Raw genomic sequence first — 19350 nt, forward strand, 5'->3', positions numbered from 1 at the left:
AAAGGCCAACGAAGACGTAAATGGGATGAAGACGAGAACAGGCTTCCAACTGAGTTTTTATTACTTGGTGCACTACCTGTTACACTACCTGTCAACAACGGCAATCGCAGAAGCACTGCTGGTGACATGAGTAGCGCTGCTCACTCACTGGGGTGAACCACCTGCCGCTTCGGTCAGGCATCGTAGTCGCCTAAACTTTGTTGCCGCCACCCCTGTGCAGGTGATAGTGGGCTACCTGGGCGACAAGTCGTGGCTGGAGCCCACGCTGCTCTACAGCCTGCTGACGGCCATCAGCGGAGCGGCCATTGCGGTGCTGCCCATGGTGAGCAGCTACATGGCCCTATCCCTGCTGAGCTCGGTGTACGGCTTTGCCATCTCTGCCAACTACACGCTGGTGCCGGTCATCCTGGTGAACCTCATCTCGCTGGACAACTTCACGGGCGCCTATGGCCTCCTCTTGCTCATCCAGGGAGTGGCTGGCCTCATGGGACCCCCCATTGCAGGTGCGTGTATAGCTTCCGGCCATGTGGTGCCACGAATGCGTGGTGTGCCGTGCTGGGTCGCAAAAGCGCGCGTGTGTGAGCACTTTCATGATGACAGCGGCACTCTAATAATCTCTGATGCTTACAGAGACAGTTTGCTGTAGGTTATAAATTTGAGTGCGCTTCAGTCTTGTGCTGTAGTCTATGCCGCTGGAGGCGCAGATTTCTTGAAGCAATTCGTCATCGTGAGTTTTCCTTGTGCATTTAGCACTACCAGTAAACTGAATGGAGATAACAAAAGCTCTGTAGCTTTCTTGCACTACCATGCAGTAGATGGTGCCCTTTATTTATTGAGTTTAAACAGTCCTTGGACAGCTGAAAGGCAGACCTCTTGCTGAAGAATGCAGTGAGCGAGGAGATACATTCGAATCTCGTTATAATGAAATAGGATGTAACACAAGAATGGATATAACAAAGTAAAGAGAGTTCCCCTTGAAACCCCGTTGAGATTCATCTGTTTAAAACCTTGTTCTAACAAAGTGAAAATGTCCTGCCAGTGGATACAACAAACTAGATTGATCTCCGAAATCGAAAAATACCTGACCATTGCACACCGTTTACATTGCTTTCCACGGGGTTCAGCACTTGTTCACCACAGCAGTTAAAAACTCCTGCGACCTCGCGTCAAATACGTCGTCAAGCAGCACTGGTCTTTTTCACCACTGAGCGCAGCTGCACACCTGAGCATATGGCACTTCTACACTGACCTCTCTCTCTTGCACTTGCTTGACTGTGGGAGCCGTGCCACGCTGCATGGTGACGCGCAGCAGTGCAAACAATTGGTGTGTTCACTGCTGCACGTCACGCAGGAAGGCGCAGCAGGGCGTGACCTCCGAGATCTCCCCAGCACAATCTCCAGGGTCATGCGCAAGTCGTGCCATGCTGCATGGCTACACATAGCAGTACGAAAAATTGGGGCATTCACTTCTCTCTTTCTGTATGGTGTGTCACGTACACAGCTGCTGCTGCACCTGTTCTCAGAGACCCTGGGCACAATCTCTGTTATAACAGTGAAAAGATGCTGCACTGTTGAACTTTCGTATGTTTTCTATGGAGAAATAACCCGCTTACTACAATGTCCCCGTGCCGCATTATCGGTTATAACACTGAGGTCTGGCTGCTGTGTGCCCATGCCGAAAGGTAATGGAATGCGAAATCCTTGAGAAAAAACAAAAAGAAAAAGTGAAATGCGAACTGTGCACGATTGCCCGCCAACCCAACTACTGCCGCGTGCTCTCCATGAACGGCAGAGTTGCGCGCAAGGCTGGCATGCATCTCTCCATGAGAGATGCACGCCAGCCTCGCACATCTCTGCCGTCGCCCTTCCACCCCCCTGAACATGAATGGGCTGCGCCCATTGCTCTGCGCCACGTCACCCTCCAAAACACGAATGGGCTGCCCCAACTGCGCTGACAACTGTGTCGGCACTGCTCCTGAATTGCTCGCTGGGCCCTCATTCTGCGCAACTATCCTAACGGATTAAGTCGCTTGTGCTTGTCTTTGTTCGTTGTGTCGAAGTCGTTCCTGGCCATGCAGTTTCTCAGCCTTGTTTGACTTGCCGCCAAAACAGAACATGGCTGATCTGCTCACTGATCATTGGCATCAACGGCAATGCACGACATTGCCGGTGAAAAGAAAGCGCACTGCTATAGATTTAGAAACTAAATGCTTCTAACTGATGAGGCGATCGTCACGAGCATGCTTGCATCGGATAGCTACAGTGACTGCCATGACCGTAGCTCTGATGCGGTAGGGCAGGCTACCTCAACATTGTCCGTGCGGGAGGTGCTCTAGATGATTCAGTTCCTCATAAGCTTGTTTTCGCGAAAGACTTTCCGCTTCACTTCACAGAAGGATGTCTGCAAGCTTCGCGTAAAGCAAAGAAGGCTGACATGCAGTTTTCTCATGCAAGCCAGTGGGAAGTACGTGGTGAGGTGCTTGTGGCGGTCTCGTCCCAGTGTTTCTTCTGGATTTCTCAAGCTGAGATGCTGCCACGGCAAACCTTTCCGCATTTTTTAAAAGGCGCCTTTTGGAGCCACCAAAGCGATGCCTCGGCGGAGCTCCTATGTCACTTGCCGCCTGCGACCCCTGTTTGCAGTTGATTCACCGACAGCCATGGCTTGTTAACAATACACGATTGGAGCAGGCAGGAAGCAGAGTTAAACAGTAAAACAAGTAAACACAATCGAAAGCCGGATGGAGGAAGGTGGTGGGGAGGAGGACTGGCCTCCCTGCCATTATAGTATTCTCGGAACAGCTATGGCATCCCCCATTTTACCGTATTTACTTGATTCTAAGCACCCCCTTTTTTTCACGATCGTGATGCCCAAAGTGAGGGGGGGTGCTTAGATTCAAAAAATCTAGAATGACCCCCCCTCCTCCCTCTTTTCGCTGCGACATCATGACGAGACGGGTGCGAGAAATAACATTTTATTTTGCAAACATTCAAACGAAAAATCAGTGCAGACAGTGAACCTACCGCTTGTGTCGGATGCACAGTTACTATTACTGCCACTCGAGTTCGTCGCACCGCTTGAACCGCCACTGTGGGTATCCCACAGCAGGTCGTCTTCCGTTCTGTCGAAGTGGTTTGGGATCGAGCACTTTTTAAATGATTTGACCACAACGTCCACTTGGACCCGCTTCCACGCGTCCGAAATCCACTTTGCCATGGTTGTTGGGGACGCTTTCTGCAGCTTTTGCCGTGCAGCCGTACAGTCCGGCAGTACGGCGTACTCGCGTCGCGGACTCCGTCTACCTCGGTATTCCGACGGCTCCGGCTCAATGAGAGAGTGAGCAAGCACGCTTGGCGGCCTTGGCTACACGCTCTTCCTAACAAATAGGGGGGTGCTTAGATTCGCATGCAAACTTTTTTCCCAATTTTCTCGCGAAAATAGATGGGGGTGCTTAGAATCGCGAAAATACGGTAATTTCGTTTCTTCATGCATCCCGGTTATAAGAATTATCGATTATAACAAAAAATTTAGCAGCACTTGAATATTGTTGTAAGTGGGTTCGACTATGACGTGAAACCTCGATACAGTTAAAGCAAAAAACTTAGTTGTGAATTTCGTTGAGTCGAGTTTTTGAATTTTCACGAGTAAACATAGTTACCATGAAGTACAATGCTTCTGGTGGACAGCATTTGTCCGTAAGCACTTGAAAACTAATTAACGCGAGAAGGTTGGGCCATAATTGTGCGATTACATGCGGCGGTGCATACAGTGTAGATTGCGCCGAGAGCAATGCATTGGTGTGGCTCACGCCGCCCGAGCTTGCGTGTGGCACGTAGCACAGAGCCGTGAATCTTGATAACGATAGCAAAGTATTAGATAGCTACACGAAGTAAGATTTGTAGTTTTATCGGCTGCAATAATTTGCAGTAAACACTGGCGCTATTGAAATCAAGAAACATGGTGTCACTTGCATAGGATGATATGACCACCGTGCCTGTTCACTGTGTTCACTGTTCACTTGCATGAAAAGTACAAGTGGTGGGGAGCATATATGCCTATCACTTCACCACGTCTCTGAAACTTGAGTTTACGCAACCTCCAACACTAGGCATGCAGAAATGCTGCACATATCGAAGCACTAGCTATCTTGGCCCACCCTTAGCTTTAGTGTGTGTGTGTGTATGTGAGTGGTTTGCGGGGGGTGAGAGGAACAAGGTGCTATTTTCTGCAGCCCTATTAAGAGCACGGCTCAGCACCTACCGTATTTACTTGAATCTAAGACGCTCCTTTTTTTCAATAAAACGGGTGCAAAAATTGCATGCGCATTAGAATCGAGCACTACCCTAAATCTGCGTTACCATATTGGCGTCGGCATTTGAAAAATGGCCGCCTCGTACTCGCTTCTAGCCTAGCTGCCATAGCTTCCTCCATGTAAATACCACCTCCATGTTGTATGTGTAACCAGACACTTGTGTAACCTGGTCTACCACCTGTCTTCCCGTTTGCTGCGTTTATTCAATCAGCATGGAAGTGCTGACTTCAAAGACACACTGAGTCCACCATGATGCCGCATTTAGGGGGGACACAGCTCTTAAAAACAAAAAAATTTTCAAAGTGTTGTTTTCGAAATCTACAACTACTTTTCTACCAAGTTTCTCGTTCCTAGAACCAGTATTTTAGGCGAAATAATAATTTGCGCAATGAGTTCTCACTGAATTCCAGCCAAAATGAACCCCAAAACTGCCCCTTCTTCCCATCGCGCAGCTGCCTTTTCACGCTGCCTATCGCTGTCATCTCAGTCTCGTTTGAAAGAGCTGTCTTCCTGCTTAAGTTTCCCCCCACTGCCGCTCAGTTTCGCCTATTGGATGGCGCAAAATAAATCGGTAAAGAAAAGCACATTATCTGTTTTCTATTGGCTGAACGAGCCCACGTGAGAAGACCGCGCCACCCGATTGGCGGAACTAACTGGTGTCGTCAGCTAAGCGAGCCGGCCTGTGCGCCGCCATCACGCTGACACGCCATTTTGAAAAACTGCATGCAGCAACTGAGAAACGCAACAATGCCCAAGTCAGCGAGAAAGTTTCATACGGTGAACAAATTTGGCAAAAAGCAAAAGAAATCGATGGTTGGTAATTTTAAAGGTCGTCACACTTTTCTGAGATGCGGCGAGGATCATGTAGAGACTACATTGAGTGGACAAGGCATTGAAGTTGGCGACAACGGTGTGGTTCTAGCGTGTGCGCCAGCTCGTGAAGCCGACAGCGGCCGCATCCCCCATGACACGGTGGTGATGCTGCAGCCTTCCGTTGGGGAGCAGAACAGGATTTGAACCGAGAAAAAACTCCAGGAAATCGTGTCAATGGCAGCGACGAAGCGGAAATCGGATTGTTTTAACCGAGACAGCGGCGTGGTCGACAGTGTGCTGGACGAGACGGCATTCACGATCGTCAATTTGGATCTGCAAAACCAGCTTTTGAGGTTTACAAAGTGCACAGTGTGGAATAGCGGCAACATTGAGTTCAAGAAAGGTGAGCGAGAATACGGGCTCAGTGTGAAACTTACGCTCTCATGTTCCAATTGCGGGGACATCGCGTCTGCGTGGAGCTCGCCGCACGTAAGCGGCGATCAGACGGTGAACCCGTTCGTTGTACAGTGAAACCTCGTTAAACCGTAGTTGGCCGGAGCTCGGAAAAAGTACGTACTAAGCGGTTGTATTGTTTAACCGAAATAGCATGAGATCGCCCACTTACCTGTCGAAAACGGAACTTGGGGAGAGTGCGATGAAAGGGGAAATAACATGCAGTATTTATTCACTTCGCGCGACAGAAGTGTTATTTTCATTTGATGCCGCGGCGGCCTAGCACGACGACAGCGGCCTCAAACTTATTGAAGCTGTGTGCCAGCTTCTCAGCCAGCCGCCTTTTCTCAGCAAACACTCACATGGCAGATTCCTCGTTGGCGTTACGTATTCTTCGTGCAAGCGCGCAGTAGTGCCGCAGAACTCCCGGGGTGCCTTTTTCATTGCCGGGTGCCGAAGTTCGGAATACTTTTTGTTTGGAATAGATGTTATCGCGCCCTGTTCTCGTCGCGACTATTGCATTCATGAGGCTGACGTAACGCGCAGCTTTTGCCACTGTCGGGCCTGAATCGCCCGTGCTGTCGCTTTCCGTGTCGTCCTTATCACTGTCGCTAGTCGACGCTTCGGCAACAACAGAAAAAACAGAGGCAACGATGGCGGAAAGTCGAACCTCGTAGCCAACATCGCTTCGCGGTCGCATCAGCGCTGCCGAGCAACTTCTTCGCATTCCAAATGCCACACACTGTACCACAACAGCAGATCCCTGTCGCGTGCCAGCGCTGACTTCCTGTCACGTTTGATAGCACGGACAATGTCTCGTTTTTCTTCTATGTTGAGCACCCAGCGTCTTCTTTATCGGAGCTTTGGCATGACGCGAGTCTTTGCTTGCATGACGCCCCAACGCTCTCTGGCACGGCGTCGAAATGATGTTGATGTTGATGTGGCTTCACGCGCAAACGCACAGGGCGCTTGGAGGCCGTTGTTCCGATCTCCGAGGCTTGTTGTTCTGCCGGGCCGCCCGATGGAGACGACGCACTGTCGTATTTGCGTGACAAAAAGTGGAAACTCTAAGTTTTAACCGATGCGTACGCAATAAGCTGGTACGGTTTATGCGGATACAAAACACATTATGTTCAAGGGCCACTGAGTTGGGGATTTGACTTTACTACTTTTAAAACGAAACTACTGTTTCAGCGGGTACTGTTTAACAAGGTTTTAAAATATTTTGGCAGCGCGTGCTATGCAGTGCACTGGGAACTAGCAGACGGCACTTAATGATATTTTTTGGTGATGAACATTTCCAACCGCGGTCTTCACAACAAGACGTGGCGGAACTACGTGAAAAAAAAAATGGACCCCTGCATCAATTCGTGCGGCCAAAGAAGCGATGACCGAAGTGCACTGTCGGTTCAGCAACTATACAGCGTGCTGAACTTGGGGAACGCTAACAACATCGCCGTATGTTTTGATGGTTCGTGGATGACACATGGACACTCATCCCATATAGGGGTAGGTGCAGTTGTCGAACTTTTCTCGGGGCTAGACTATGTTGTTTTAAGCAATTTTTGTGCTGGCTGCGAGCGGAGACCAAAGAGGGATGTCCCAATGTGCACAGCTTGGAGGGCTAGCCATTTATGCCAAGAGAACACAGGCAAGAAGGCTGGAGAAATGGAGGCGCAAGCTGGCCTTCTACTTTTCAAGAGGTCTCTCAAGAAAGATGGCCTTTGCTACACGACAGTGCTATCTGATGGCGACAGCCACACTTTTCTTGCTTTGCAAGAGGCTGATGCCTACGGCTATATAAAAATTGTAAAAGAAGATTGTGTTTACCATGTGCAAATGCATATGGGCACAGCCCTGCACAACTTGATCATGAAACACAAGGGGACAGAGAACCTTGGTGGCAGAGGAAGGCTCACAAATGACCTCACAACAAAGTTGAGCTCTTACTATGGTTGGGCACTGAAATCGCACAAAGGAGATGTAGAGGCAGCTCACAAGGCTGTGATTGTGACATATCACCATATTACTTCTAATGATAAAGTCGCTAATCACAGTCTGTGCCCAATGGGCCCAGATTCTTGATGCCATAATCTGGTTACTTGCACCAATGCAACGCCATCCATCACTATTCATTGTAAAAGCGGCTGTGGCAGAAGCAGTGATGCAATTCAACGCAGGCAACAGGAGGACATCGGCAGCAATCCTGAACGAGCTCAGCCTGAATCCCAGCCCAATGAGCAACAAACGGATGGCTGAGAAGGACAAACGCAGAGAAAAAGAATGTGCTCGGAGTCATTCCTTGGCCAACAGTGCTCAAGGGGCACTGAAGAGACGACATTTAGACAGCAGCAGGCAATTAGACTATTTTTCTAGTGGTTATTACGAATGTACGTGTGTAAATGTGCAAAACGTGTTAATTTTCATTCAATTTTGTGCTGTTTGTTTTTTGCATTTTTCTCAAAACTCACATTTTTGACTCCATGCAATATTGCCCCCCCCCCCTCCCCCCACCACGCACTTGACTGCGTGCTCACCCCCACTCCCCTGCTTGCACTGTAGGAACTGGCCATGGGGTAAAGCATGGCTGGCAGTGCATGTTTCTGACTCCGAAAATTGCTTCCAGCACCTTCAACATACAATAGTGTGGCCTTTGAAATTGGCTACTGTTACACCAGGCGTCTTCACATGGCATTCAGAATTGGCCGCCATTACTTAGAGCTACTGCACGTGCTGCAGCCTTCACAAGTTTCTTTTTACTAACGTGACAGATGGTGTTGCAATGTTTCCTGTATACTGCGCTCCCGCACACACGCTTTGAGGAATCCAATTATCCCGTTCACACAACGGCATTTTTCCCATTCAGACTTATTTTGCGAAAGGGTGCCTGGCACACGATGACGTCTGCCTCGGCTGACATTCTTGAAGTTCTTTCCAAGCTTTACTTGACACAGAGGCTCCAAGTACATGCTTCAAATGGCCGAAAGCTTTGTTAAGGGGGGACGCGGGTTTTAAATCGCGAAAAATGGCCAAAAAATCGATTTTTTGAAAATCACATTTTCAGTTTCTATAACCCCTTTTCTATCTGATGCCCAAATATCTTTACTGTAAACCAGTTAGAAGTGCTCTAAAAAATTTCTTTTATCAGCCAAGGTCGCGAAAAATCTCGCGGAAATCAAGAAAGAACAGCATTTTTCACGCCACGATATCTCCGGAACGGCGCGACCGAGCGCCGCCATCTTGGTCTCGTTGGAAAGCGCATTTCTCCGTCTTCAAATTTGCCGCTTCAGCGATCTCCTCCATACAGAAACAAGCGCACAAAAAGCAAATGATTGAAGGTCATCCTGGAGTCTGCGATTGGCCGCGCCTGCCACGTGACTCCAGCGCGGTTCGCCATTGGTCCAGCGCGGTTCGCCATTGGTCCGGCGCTCGCGTCGTCTGCTCGGCTCTTTGCACCTCGCGAGTTTGATGTCTCCACTCGCCGTAATCTCGACGTGTCAAAACGGGCGCTACGCGGACATCGCAGTAGCGTGGCCGATCCCTGCACTTGTGGACGTTTCAGACTCGCGGCTAAGCATTCCGAGCATCGGCGACGCGGACTTCGCAACCAACATTCACGCGCGGGATCCTCGGACATGCAGCTAAGCCTTTCAGCACTCGGTGTTTCGAATTCGTGACAAATTCGTATCGCGCACGCAGTCCTCGGAAACACGGCTAAACATTTCGCGCATAGGGAGTCTCCGACTCGGCGATCATGCACATCGCGTGCGGACTTCTCGGACCGTCACCTAATCATTTTGTGCATTGGCGCCTCCGACTGCGCGAATAAGCGCATCGAGTGTCGACTCCTCGAGCCCGCGACTACTAGGCATTTCGCGCGTCGGCACCTCGGACTGCCCGAATAAGCGCATCAAGGGTCGACTCCTCGAGCCCGCGACTAGGCATTTCGTGCGTCGGCACCTCGGACTGCCCGAATAAGCGCGTCGAGGGTCGACTCCTCGAGCCCGCGACTAGGCATTTCACGCGTCGGCACCTTGAACTGCGCGACTAAGCACATCGCGCGTCGGCTCCTTGTATCTGTGGCTGTGCATTTCGCACATCGGCACTTCTGACTCGCAACCAAGCACATTGCGCGTTCACTCTATTATCATATTGTCACGATAGCTCGTAACAATATCTATCATACCACCCCTTCATAAAGAGAACCTCATCATGAGCTCTGTTCACTAGGCCTCTTGGGCTGGCACACACCTGGCTGCAGAAGTGATCGAGGCATCATACAAAAGTAAAATTCTGGAAAGCACCTAGCAGCTGCATATCTATCACTGGCTCTCTGATCCTAAGTTCCACAGCCACTGTCAGGTGAAGATGACTTGGAAGGCTACTTACACTCAGAGCCTTCATTCAGTAACATGGTCAATTATACCAAATGAAAAAATGCCTCACTGATTGTAATGGAGACTGCTATCAATCAGACAGCCTGCATGTACAACACTGGAACTACCGTATTTACACGATTGTAAGTCGACTCGAATGTAAGTCGACCCCCCCATATTGCGTGACCGAAAAAAAAAAAAATAAGAGCATACCCGAGGGCGTATTCGATAACGAAAATTTATTAGTAGCTGACATGGTCACTGAACTACTCGTCTTCACTAGTGCTGTCATCGTCATCGTTGCTGCGGTCCCACAGCGCGTCGTGGTCCAGCGAAATTTCAAATTTGGCAAACGACCACACCAGGACATTTTGCAGAACAGCCGCCCACGCCAAATGCACTCAACCACACGCAGCCGTCAGGGAGGCTCTTTTGACAGGACCGGTTGGCGTAATTTTGCAGTCTTCTGCCGCCAGCCACTCGTACTCACGGCGGAGCAGAACCTTAAAATTAAGGCGAAGGTCCGGGCTTGTTTCATGACCACGTCGCACTTCACTGGCAGGGACCGATCACGCATTTCAGCAACGTACGCTGGAAGCTTAGCCTACAGCTCCGGAAAGCGTTCAGACTTCGGCACGTCGGGAATTTCTCACTTGTCATCTCACCCCGCAGGGGCGTCTGCGTCAGCAGGCGTTTGGTGCGTTGCGACACCACGGACCCGAGCACATGAGGGTTGGACCCTCCCGCGTGTAGCCGTGCGCGGCTTAGCCGTGTCCGGGGAAAGGGGGATCCTGGAGGTTGAGCCGATGCCGGGTGTTCGGACCTTTAAGGCCCCCCGGCGGAGGCAACACACCTCTTTGGCCTCTGCTTCACGTAGACGGCACCCCCGGACTGACCCACCCGGGGGAAATCGGTAGTCGCCTCTTCCTATCTCTCTCTTCTCAAACCTTCGTCTTTATCTCTCACTTTACATCTTTCCTGTCTTCTTCTCTCTTCCATTTACTTCCTTTCTCCACGGCGGCAAGGGTTAACCTTGTGTGGATATCCTACCTTGGGTACACCATATTGGGTTATAGTGATAGCGTACGGCTGGCGTCGTGCAGGCTTGTACACAAGCTGTGCCGCGTCCCCTCGTTGGGCTCCGTGGTGGGCGGTCGGCGCTGTTGCCGAACATACACTTTTTCCTATGGCAGCACAAGCCTCTATTGTTTATGATCGGCGTCTGAAGAGATGCCGCACCGAAGTACCCTTTCAATTTTCCTTTCAAAGCAACGCCCCAACATTTCCAAAGTACTATGTAGTGCATAGTGAAAGCAACATTCCGGTAAGGAAACTTTCTCCTTTCCTGGTAGCGAAGTGTCTGAAAGACAAAATCGGACCAACATACAAAGCATCCAAGATGTCTAGCGGGGACCTCCTCCTAGAACTCAATAACAAAGATCAAGCAGATAAGCTCTCTGAACTTACCAGTATTGGCGACGCGACAGTGACTGTTTCAGCCCACAGAACACTTAATACAAGCAGGGGAGTAATCTCTGAAGAAGATTTTATTGGCTTAAGTGACGAGGAACTGCTGGAAGGTTTCCAGGAACAAAATGTGACAAACGTTCAAAGAATAGTAATCCGCAGAAATGACCAAGAAATCCCCACGAAACATGTCATACTTACATTTGGTACAAGCGTAATGCCTACCTCTCTGGATGCAGGGTACGTAAAAGTAAACGTCAGACCATATATCCCGAACCCAAGGCGGTGTTTCAAGTGTCAAAGGTTCGGACATGCTTCACATGCATGCCGAGGCCAAACAACCTGTGCTAGATGCAGCTCAACTGATCATCAATCTGAAAACTGCACTTCCTCCCCACATTGTACTAACTGCAAAGGAGACCATCCAGCCTACTCGCGGTCTTGCCCATGCTGGAAAAAATAAAAAGAAGTAATAGCACTAACAGTCAAAGAAAAAATATCGTTCTTTGAAGCCCGAAAACGACTGTCGTACCTTCCGCGACGCAGTTATGCCGATGTGACGCAGGCGGGGGCAGCGTCACAGAGGCTTCCGGAGTCCTCCGAGCCCACGCGCAGTGGTGCCACAGTGACTCCTCCCGCCCCCGTGGTGGAAGCAGTCAGTACTGCTCCGCCCTCTTCAACGGCCCTGCAGACACCTGTCCCGCAGGGCCCTAAGATCACGCGAACTCCAAGGCCCGAGACACGTGTCTCGGCGCCAAACTCTCGGTCCTCCAGCGCCTCAGAGAGAGCAATGGAGGTCGAAACAAAAACCCCGGTGTCCTCGACACCGAAGGACAAGCGCTCCCTCGAGCGCGGTAAGAGGGATAAAATCCCAATAACAACTCAAAATAAGAAGGCGATAACCTAAGGGTTATCGTTCTGTTTGTATCTGCCTTCTTCAGATCCATGTCACCTAACATCTTTCTTATCTCCCATTCACTCGTTAATATCAATTTTTGCCTTTTAATTTCATAATGGCTTTCATGATCCATTGGAATTGTAGAGGTCTCATTCATAACTTAGGTGACATGAAAGATATTTTAATAAACTTCTCTCCTGTGGCCCTGTGCTTACAGGAAACCAACCTAGGCGAAAAACACAAGAACTTTTTAAAAGGTTTCACTGTTATACGGCGCGACCGTACTCAGGCGAACCGGCTGTCAGGTGGTGTAGCCATTGTTCTGCCAGTTGGTATACCAGCCAGTGAAATTCCCATTAACACTCACATAGAAGCCGTTGCTGTCACCGTTTTAGCTCACAAAACCATCACCATTTGTTCAATGTACATTCCGCCACATTCACTTTTTACCGTAAGAGACCTAGAGATAATTTTAGAGCAGCTACCTGAACCATTTTTAATATGTGGTGATTTTAATTCACATAACACGTTATGGGGTAGTAAAACTACTGACACCAGGGGCCAAACACTTGAAGATTTTATTCTAACCAACGACATATGCCTACTAAACTCTGGTGCGGCAACTTACTGTTGCCCAAGCACAGGAGCTATGAGTTGCCTAGACCTGTCACTGTGCTCTCCATCACTTTTTACAGATTTTAAATGGGATGTCGTTGACAACCCCTATGGAAGTGATCACCTTCCTGTAAAAATTAACTTATCATCCTCACCACAAATCATCCCAAGCAAACCACGTCGTTGGAAGCTACACTTAGCAAACTGGGCACTGTTTCAAGAACAGGCCAGCTTGGAAAAAGTTTTCTCGAAAGATTTAAATGTCGACAACCAAAACAAATTGTTCACAACCTGTATTATTAATGCCGCGCGGCTAGCTATTCCTCAGTCCTCAGGAGTGGTTCGACATAATCATAAAATCTGGTACACGGAAGAATGTAGGGAAGCAAAAAAGAAACAAAACAAAGCGTGGGGCATATTCCGTAGATACCCAACCCATGATAATCTTGTAAATTTTAAAAAGGCGAAAGCCAACGCACGCCGCATCCGTCGAGACGCTGAGAAAACTTCCTGGAAGAACTACATATCATCTATTAACAGCTCAATCACATCCAAAAAAATGTGGGAACAAGTGCATAAATTAAATGGCAGCTTCTCCCCTTTCACAATTCCGTTATTAACAGCTCCTGGCACACAAACAAGTATAGGGGAACAGGCAGACGTACTAGGGGAACATTTTTCTCATGTTTCAAGTTCCTCACACTACACTCCATCATTCCTGAAGCACAAACATACAACCGAAAAACAAAAACTTCCTACAAGTGGCTCTACAAATGAACCCTATAATGCATTAATCACATTTCACGAAATCCAAAAAGTACTGTCGGCAGGTAAACAGACAGCACCCGGCCCTGATGAGATACATTATGAAATGCTCGCTCACCTCTCAGACGCTGCCGTAAACGCACTTCTGCAATTCTTCAATAAAATATGGGTATCGGGTAAAATTCCGGAGGCTTGGAAAAAAGCCGTGATTGTACCGTTCCTGAAACCTGCAAAACCACCAACCGCCCCTAGTAGTTATAGGCCTATAGCCCTCACAAGTTGCCTGGCAAAATCATTCGAAAGTATCCTGAACGTTAGGCTGACGTTCACTCTTCAGTCACGTGAACTCCTTGACATCCACCAGTGCGGATTTAAAAAAACATGTTCAACGACTGATCATCTCGTCCGCCTAGAAAATACAGTGAGAGAAGCATTCGTACACAAGCAACACTGTTTAGCAGTCTTTTTCGATATCGATAAGGCTTACGATACCGCCTGGAGGTTCGGTATTCTTCGCGACCTAGGAGAACTTGGTATTCGTGGTAGGATGCTGAACTGCTTGAAAGATTTCATCTCCGACCGTTCATTTCATGTACGCCTTGGTGCAACTCTGTCGAAGAAATTCGTCCAGGAGAATGGAGTGCCACAGGGCTGTATTTTAAGTACGACACTTTTCATAGTAAAAATGAACTCCATAGCAAAAATAATTCCTAGGTCCATTATGTATTCTGTATATGTTGATGACCTCCAAATAGCATGCACATCCTCCAGCTTACCAACATGCGAGAGACAGATACAACTCACATTGAACAAACTCGCGATTTGGGCAGACACAAACGGGTTTAAATTTTCCCCCAAAAAAACAGTTGCTGTCCTCTTTTCACTCAAAAGAGGCCTACAGGTTGACCCCACCCTACACCTAAATGAAACCGTACTTCCAGTAAAGAATGAACACAAATTTTTAGGCATAATTTTTGACAAAAAGCTCACATTCCTACCACACATAACCACCCTGAAAAAGAAAGCTTCCCAGTCACTAAATATACTCAAAATACTGTCTTATAAACATTGGGGTTCTGACAGAGCATGTCTTCTACATATTTATCGTTTCTTAGTGCGTTCCTCCTTAGATTATGGCTGCATAGTGTATGGCTCAGCAAGACCGACATACCTTAAAAAATTAGACCCAGTACATAACTCAGGCTTGCGTATTTCATGTGGTGCATACCGAACGTCTCCTATAACCAGCCTTTACGTAGAAAGAAACGAACCCCCACTAGGAACTAGAAGAGCCGCTCTAACCTGTGCATATATTCTCAAGATACAATCTCTACCAAAACACATTTGCTACCCACTTGTAACAATATGCCTTTCCCGAATACTTTTCAACAACAAACCACAAACTACAAGACCACTGCTCCTGCGATTTGAAGAGATGTGCCGGAATCTTAGCATATTGGACACTTTACCTGGCATTACCCACAGACAAAATCCACTACCCCCATGGTTCATCTTTCCCACAGTTTGCGATCTCACTTTAACGCAGTTCCGTAAAGCACAAACTCCGCCACAACACATAATTCAGGAATTCCTTGCACTAGAAGAAAAATACAGCAGCTTCACAAACTTTTATACTGATGGTTCAAAAACGAACGAACATGTTGGAAGCGCAGTTGTACAAGGGAACTGGGAAAAAACAGTAAGACTTCCGCAGTGCACATCCATTTTCACTGCCGAATGTTACGCCATTTCTATAGCAATAGAGAAAATAGTAAAGGAGAACCTCGCAAATAGTATCATATACACAGACTCCCTAAGTGCACTCACAGCTCTTCATCCCAAAAATGCAGTCAGACCATTATTAGGAGACATTATACACAATTTAATAAAAGCCACCACACAAGGACTGAACATTAAATTATGCTGGGTTCCGAGCCACGTCGGAATTAGTGGCAATGAGAGAGCAGACGCATGTGCGGCACAGGCCCGGCACAAAGAAATAACAAAAGTAAAGATACCTCCTAACGACTGCATGAAGTTAATACATCATAAACTAAGAAAAAAATGGCAGTCTGCTTGGAACAATGAAGCAAACAACAAATTACACCTGCTAAAACCTGCGTTAGGCGAATGGAAATCTTGTACACACCAGGAACGTTTCAAAGAAGTGGTTCTGTGCCGTCTTCGCATAGGACACACACACCTAACACACAACTTCATTCTAACAAAGCAAGACAAACCCCACTGTGAACTATGTGGAGATGAACTAACAGTTAACCATATCCTATTTTCATGCAGAAAACTTGAACCACTGAGGAAGAAGTCTTTTACCATATTCTACAAAGAACATATCCCTTTTCACCCAGCTTTGATTTTAGGAGAAGATGGACTTGTTGAAGTATCATGTGTTTTTAGCTTTTTAAAAGAAGCTGGAGTTCTCTTAAAACTTTAAAACCTAACTTAACTACATATTAACTACATATTACAGAGCACCTCATCCACCTTCTCATCCCTGAGAAGAAGGCCGAGGTCCTTAGTTAACTTGTTGGGACTTTCCGGGCTCTTGCCCAGACAAGGACTCACTGAGGTGTCCCAACTTATTGAAAGAATCCATACCTAGTGTTTGGCGCATGATAGCCTAAGCTGCTTATGTGCCATTAACCCCAACTCAACTCAACTCAACTTGTCATCTCAGGTGAAAATTTCGCTTCGCTGCAGTCGCCACTCTCGCACCACCCGTTTAGAAACATCGAAATTGCGGCCCACTGTGCAGTGATTTGTTTCTTCGGCCTAAAGGATGGCAGCCCTCTTGAACGCTGCTGTGAACGAGTGCCGAACGATTAGTGGGCCTGGAGCACTCGTGACGACTGGGGAAGCATATAAGTAGCACGTAGCTGGCAGTCAAGTAGAACGCGTCAAACCAATACCATGTCAATACCAATGCCTTCAAACAGAGAAAGAGAAACCAGCGAGAGGTGTCTGCTCTTCTATGAACTACCGATACTCCCCGCAAGCGCCGCCGTTCTGAGAGGTGCTGCTGCAAATGGGAACAGCGGCGCTTCCATCAACTATTGCCACCCCCCCATGAGTGTTGCATGTACTGTAAAACTCTCAAAAATGTTGAAAAACCCTTCTGAAAAGCGAACAAACACGCGGGATAGCGAAAAGATACGGGTAGGGCCATAGAGCAAACAAAATTCTAACTACGTTGTAGCTCCCGTTGGCATCGCTTTTTTTTTTTTTTTGGCGGGGCCATGTTTCGGTTTCGATTGTAAGTCAACCCCCCAACTTCAGACTTTCAAATTTAAAAAAAGGGGTCGACTTACAATCGTGTAAATACGGTATATTCATGCCCACACAGAGTTCTACACTTCGGTTTGAAACCCAGGCACCATGCTCTTTGTAGAGCATGGTGCCTAATAAAGTTTCTTGTGCTAGTTCAGTGGCCAGTGTGCTATTATTTTGAGAGTGTGCAGTCACACATTTAGCATGGCCATTCTTACAAAACATAGAGCTTCAAAATGGTGCCATTTGTATTGCTGTAGATTCACTTCAGCAAAAGCTACATTTGTTTGAAACTTCAAATGCGTTTATTTCAGTTCGATGTTTTTGCACACTGTACTCCACCTTACAAGGGTTTTTTTCTGGTTTTTCTTTGGCCAAAAATGAAAAGGGTGGTATCATTTTATTCGTATTGAAATGATCTGGGGGGTGATGCTATTTTTATTACTCTTGCACCGTCATGAAAATTACATTCAGGTATAGTACTCGCTGTTAATTAGAAAAAAATGTTCATAATAATTGCAAGATTGTTTTCTTGTCCGCAAAATGCTTCCAAATGAATAAAAATAGCATCACCCCCTACAGTAGGTCTTTAGCAATGGTGTCATGCATTTAGTTTTTGGTTTAGCAAGACGGCATCATCAAAAAGCCCCGTAACGAGTTTGAAATTAATTTGACTTCAGACCTCAATATTTTTTGAACTGCTGCAGCTATCAAAAATCTAATTACAGATCTGAAATCAGCATGAAAAATTACCCCAGACAGTGGAGTTTATTAAAGATTCACCCAAAAATAAGAAAAAAAATTTTAAGACCCACTTCCCCCCTTAAATCAAAACCACCTCACGAAATTACTTTGATAAATTGCAAAAATAAATATCTAGCTTTCAAGGGAACTAAGATTGGGAAAAGGGAAAATAGTTCCTTAAAGGGAGAGGCTCCTCGAAACATTTTTTTTTATTATTTGTACCAGAGACTTCAAAATTCAGCCAATTAGAGAGTTTTTATGCAATTAGTTTTTGTGTAGCTGCTATAGTTCTCGAGTTATATTATACTGAATGACAAATATAGCGATCTTTACAGGCACTTTTTATTAACTAAACTTTAACAAAGGTATTGTGCTACAGCTTATTTAGCTCTTCATAGATCACAGAGTGCTGATATCTAGTCAAAAAACGCATTCAGTCATTGGAAGTGGGACAAAAAAATTTTGACACTTCAACCATTGTTTCCTTCAGTTCCCCGAGACATAACTTCTTACTACTGCAATTATTGACGACTGATATTATATCAGCATTCTACATACCTTCGAGAGTATGTATGCCAAATTTCGTTGGTATACACCAATTCTAAGTGTACAAAAGGCTTCCCGGAAGACACGAAAATATCAAAAAATTTGAAAATGAGAAAAGCAGGTTTGAAAGTTTCAAAACCTTCTATTCTTCAAAATCCAATTGTTTTTGCATGAATCTTGGTCACACTTAGAAATAGCATGGAATGTCTTGTGATGCAGCGGTTTGATGCAAGGCCGATGATCGCACAAAATCGCGAAAGCTGGTCATATCCAGCACCTATAGCATGCGCTGCCAAAACAGCCTTCACGTTTACGGCATAGCTGTTGCGCGAGCTCCCGCTGTCATAGTGAGTGTTTGCGCCGGGGTCACCGCATGCACCGGCCGAGATGATCCGCTTTGACGTGTGCGTGAATGAAAGCACAGATTCAGGGCAGTTGGGATTTTCGCAGCGTAGCTCTAGGTACGACGAAAGCCCTTTGTGCTTCTCAGCTGCTTCTCGGACAGCGAGTTTCCGTTCACGGCAAGTGGGACATGCCGAACCTGTCACCGGTGCCGTCAATGCACCAATCTCGCACAACACCGTGCTAGCAGCAGGGGCACCGACCAACCTTCATTCACTTCTGAAGAATTCCATCTTTTTCTGCGATGCACTGACGAAATCCACAGCAGCGTCGATTTCACCACTGTCACGGTGACCGGTGTCGGCAGTAGGCCTAACCGACGTCGGAGCGTTGCGGGCGTCGTTCCCGGCTGTGGGTTTGTTAAGTCTTACGCCATTTCCCTCGGTACTTGTGCCGAGTTCGATACTTCCGGGCATTGAAACTGCACTTTTTCGGGCTAGTCATCTCAAGAAAACGCAGGAACAAGAGAACACGGGAAACTGTGCGGCTAGCGAGAACGCGCTGCGGCGGTGGTTCGGCTTTGCTGCTTAAAAGGAGCACCGCCGTCCAATGGCAGGGCTGCGCTGCATGGCGCGCAGTTCTAAACGCGCGACACTCTCGTCTTCTTTCTCGTTTTTCCTTTATTCTCCGTGAACATACGAGACTTGCAGCCATTGAACCTTAGAGGAAAGGGCTG

The 19350-nt window shown here is 47.4% G+C and overlaps 1 protein-coding gene across 2 annotated transcripts in view; it reads left to right on the top strand.

Annotated features, from left to right (window-relative positions):
* The window catches only part of LOC139048706 (monocarboxylate transporter 12-like), a 79426-nt gene that overhangs the window by 41578 nt on the left and 18498 nt on the right, over nt 1-19350 (top strand). For both annotated transcript variants that reach the window (XM_070523201.1, XM_070523202.1), the window contains exon 4: nt 221-503. In XM_070523201.1, coding sequence (XP_070379302.1) covers nt 221-503 — 283 coding nt within the window. The remainder of the gene's footprint in view (nt 1-220; nt 504-19350) is intronic.

This window comes from Dermacentor albipictus, chromosome 8, assembly GCF_038994185.2.
Source record: "Dermacentor albipictus isolate Rhodes 1998 colony chromosome 8, USDA_Dalb.pri_finalv2, whole genome shotgun sequence".
Taxonomy (NCBI): domain Eukaryota; kingdom Metazoa; phylum Arthropoda; class Arachnida; order Ixodida; family Ixodidae; genus Dermacentor; species Dermacentor albipictus.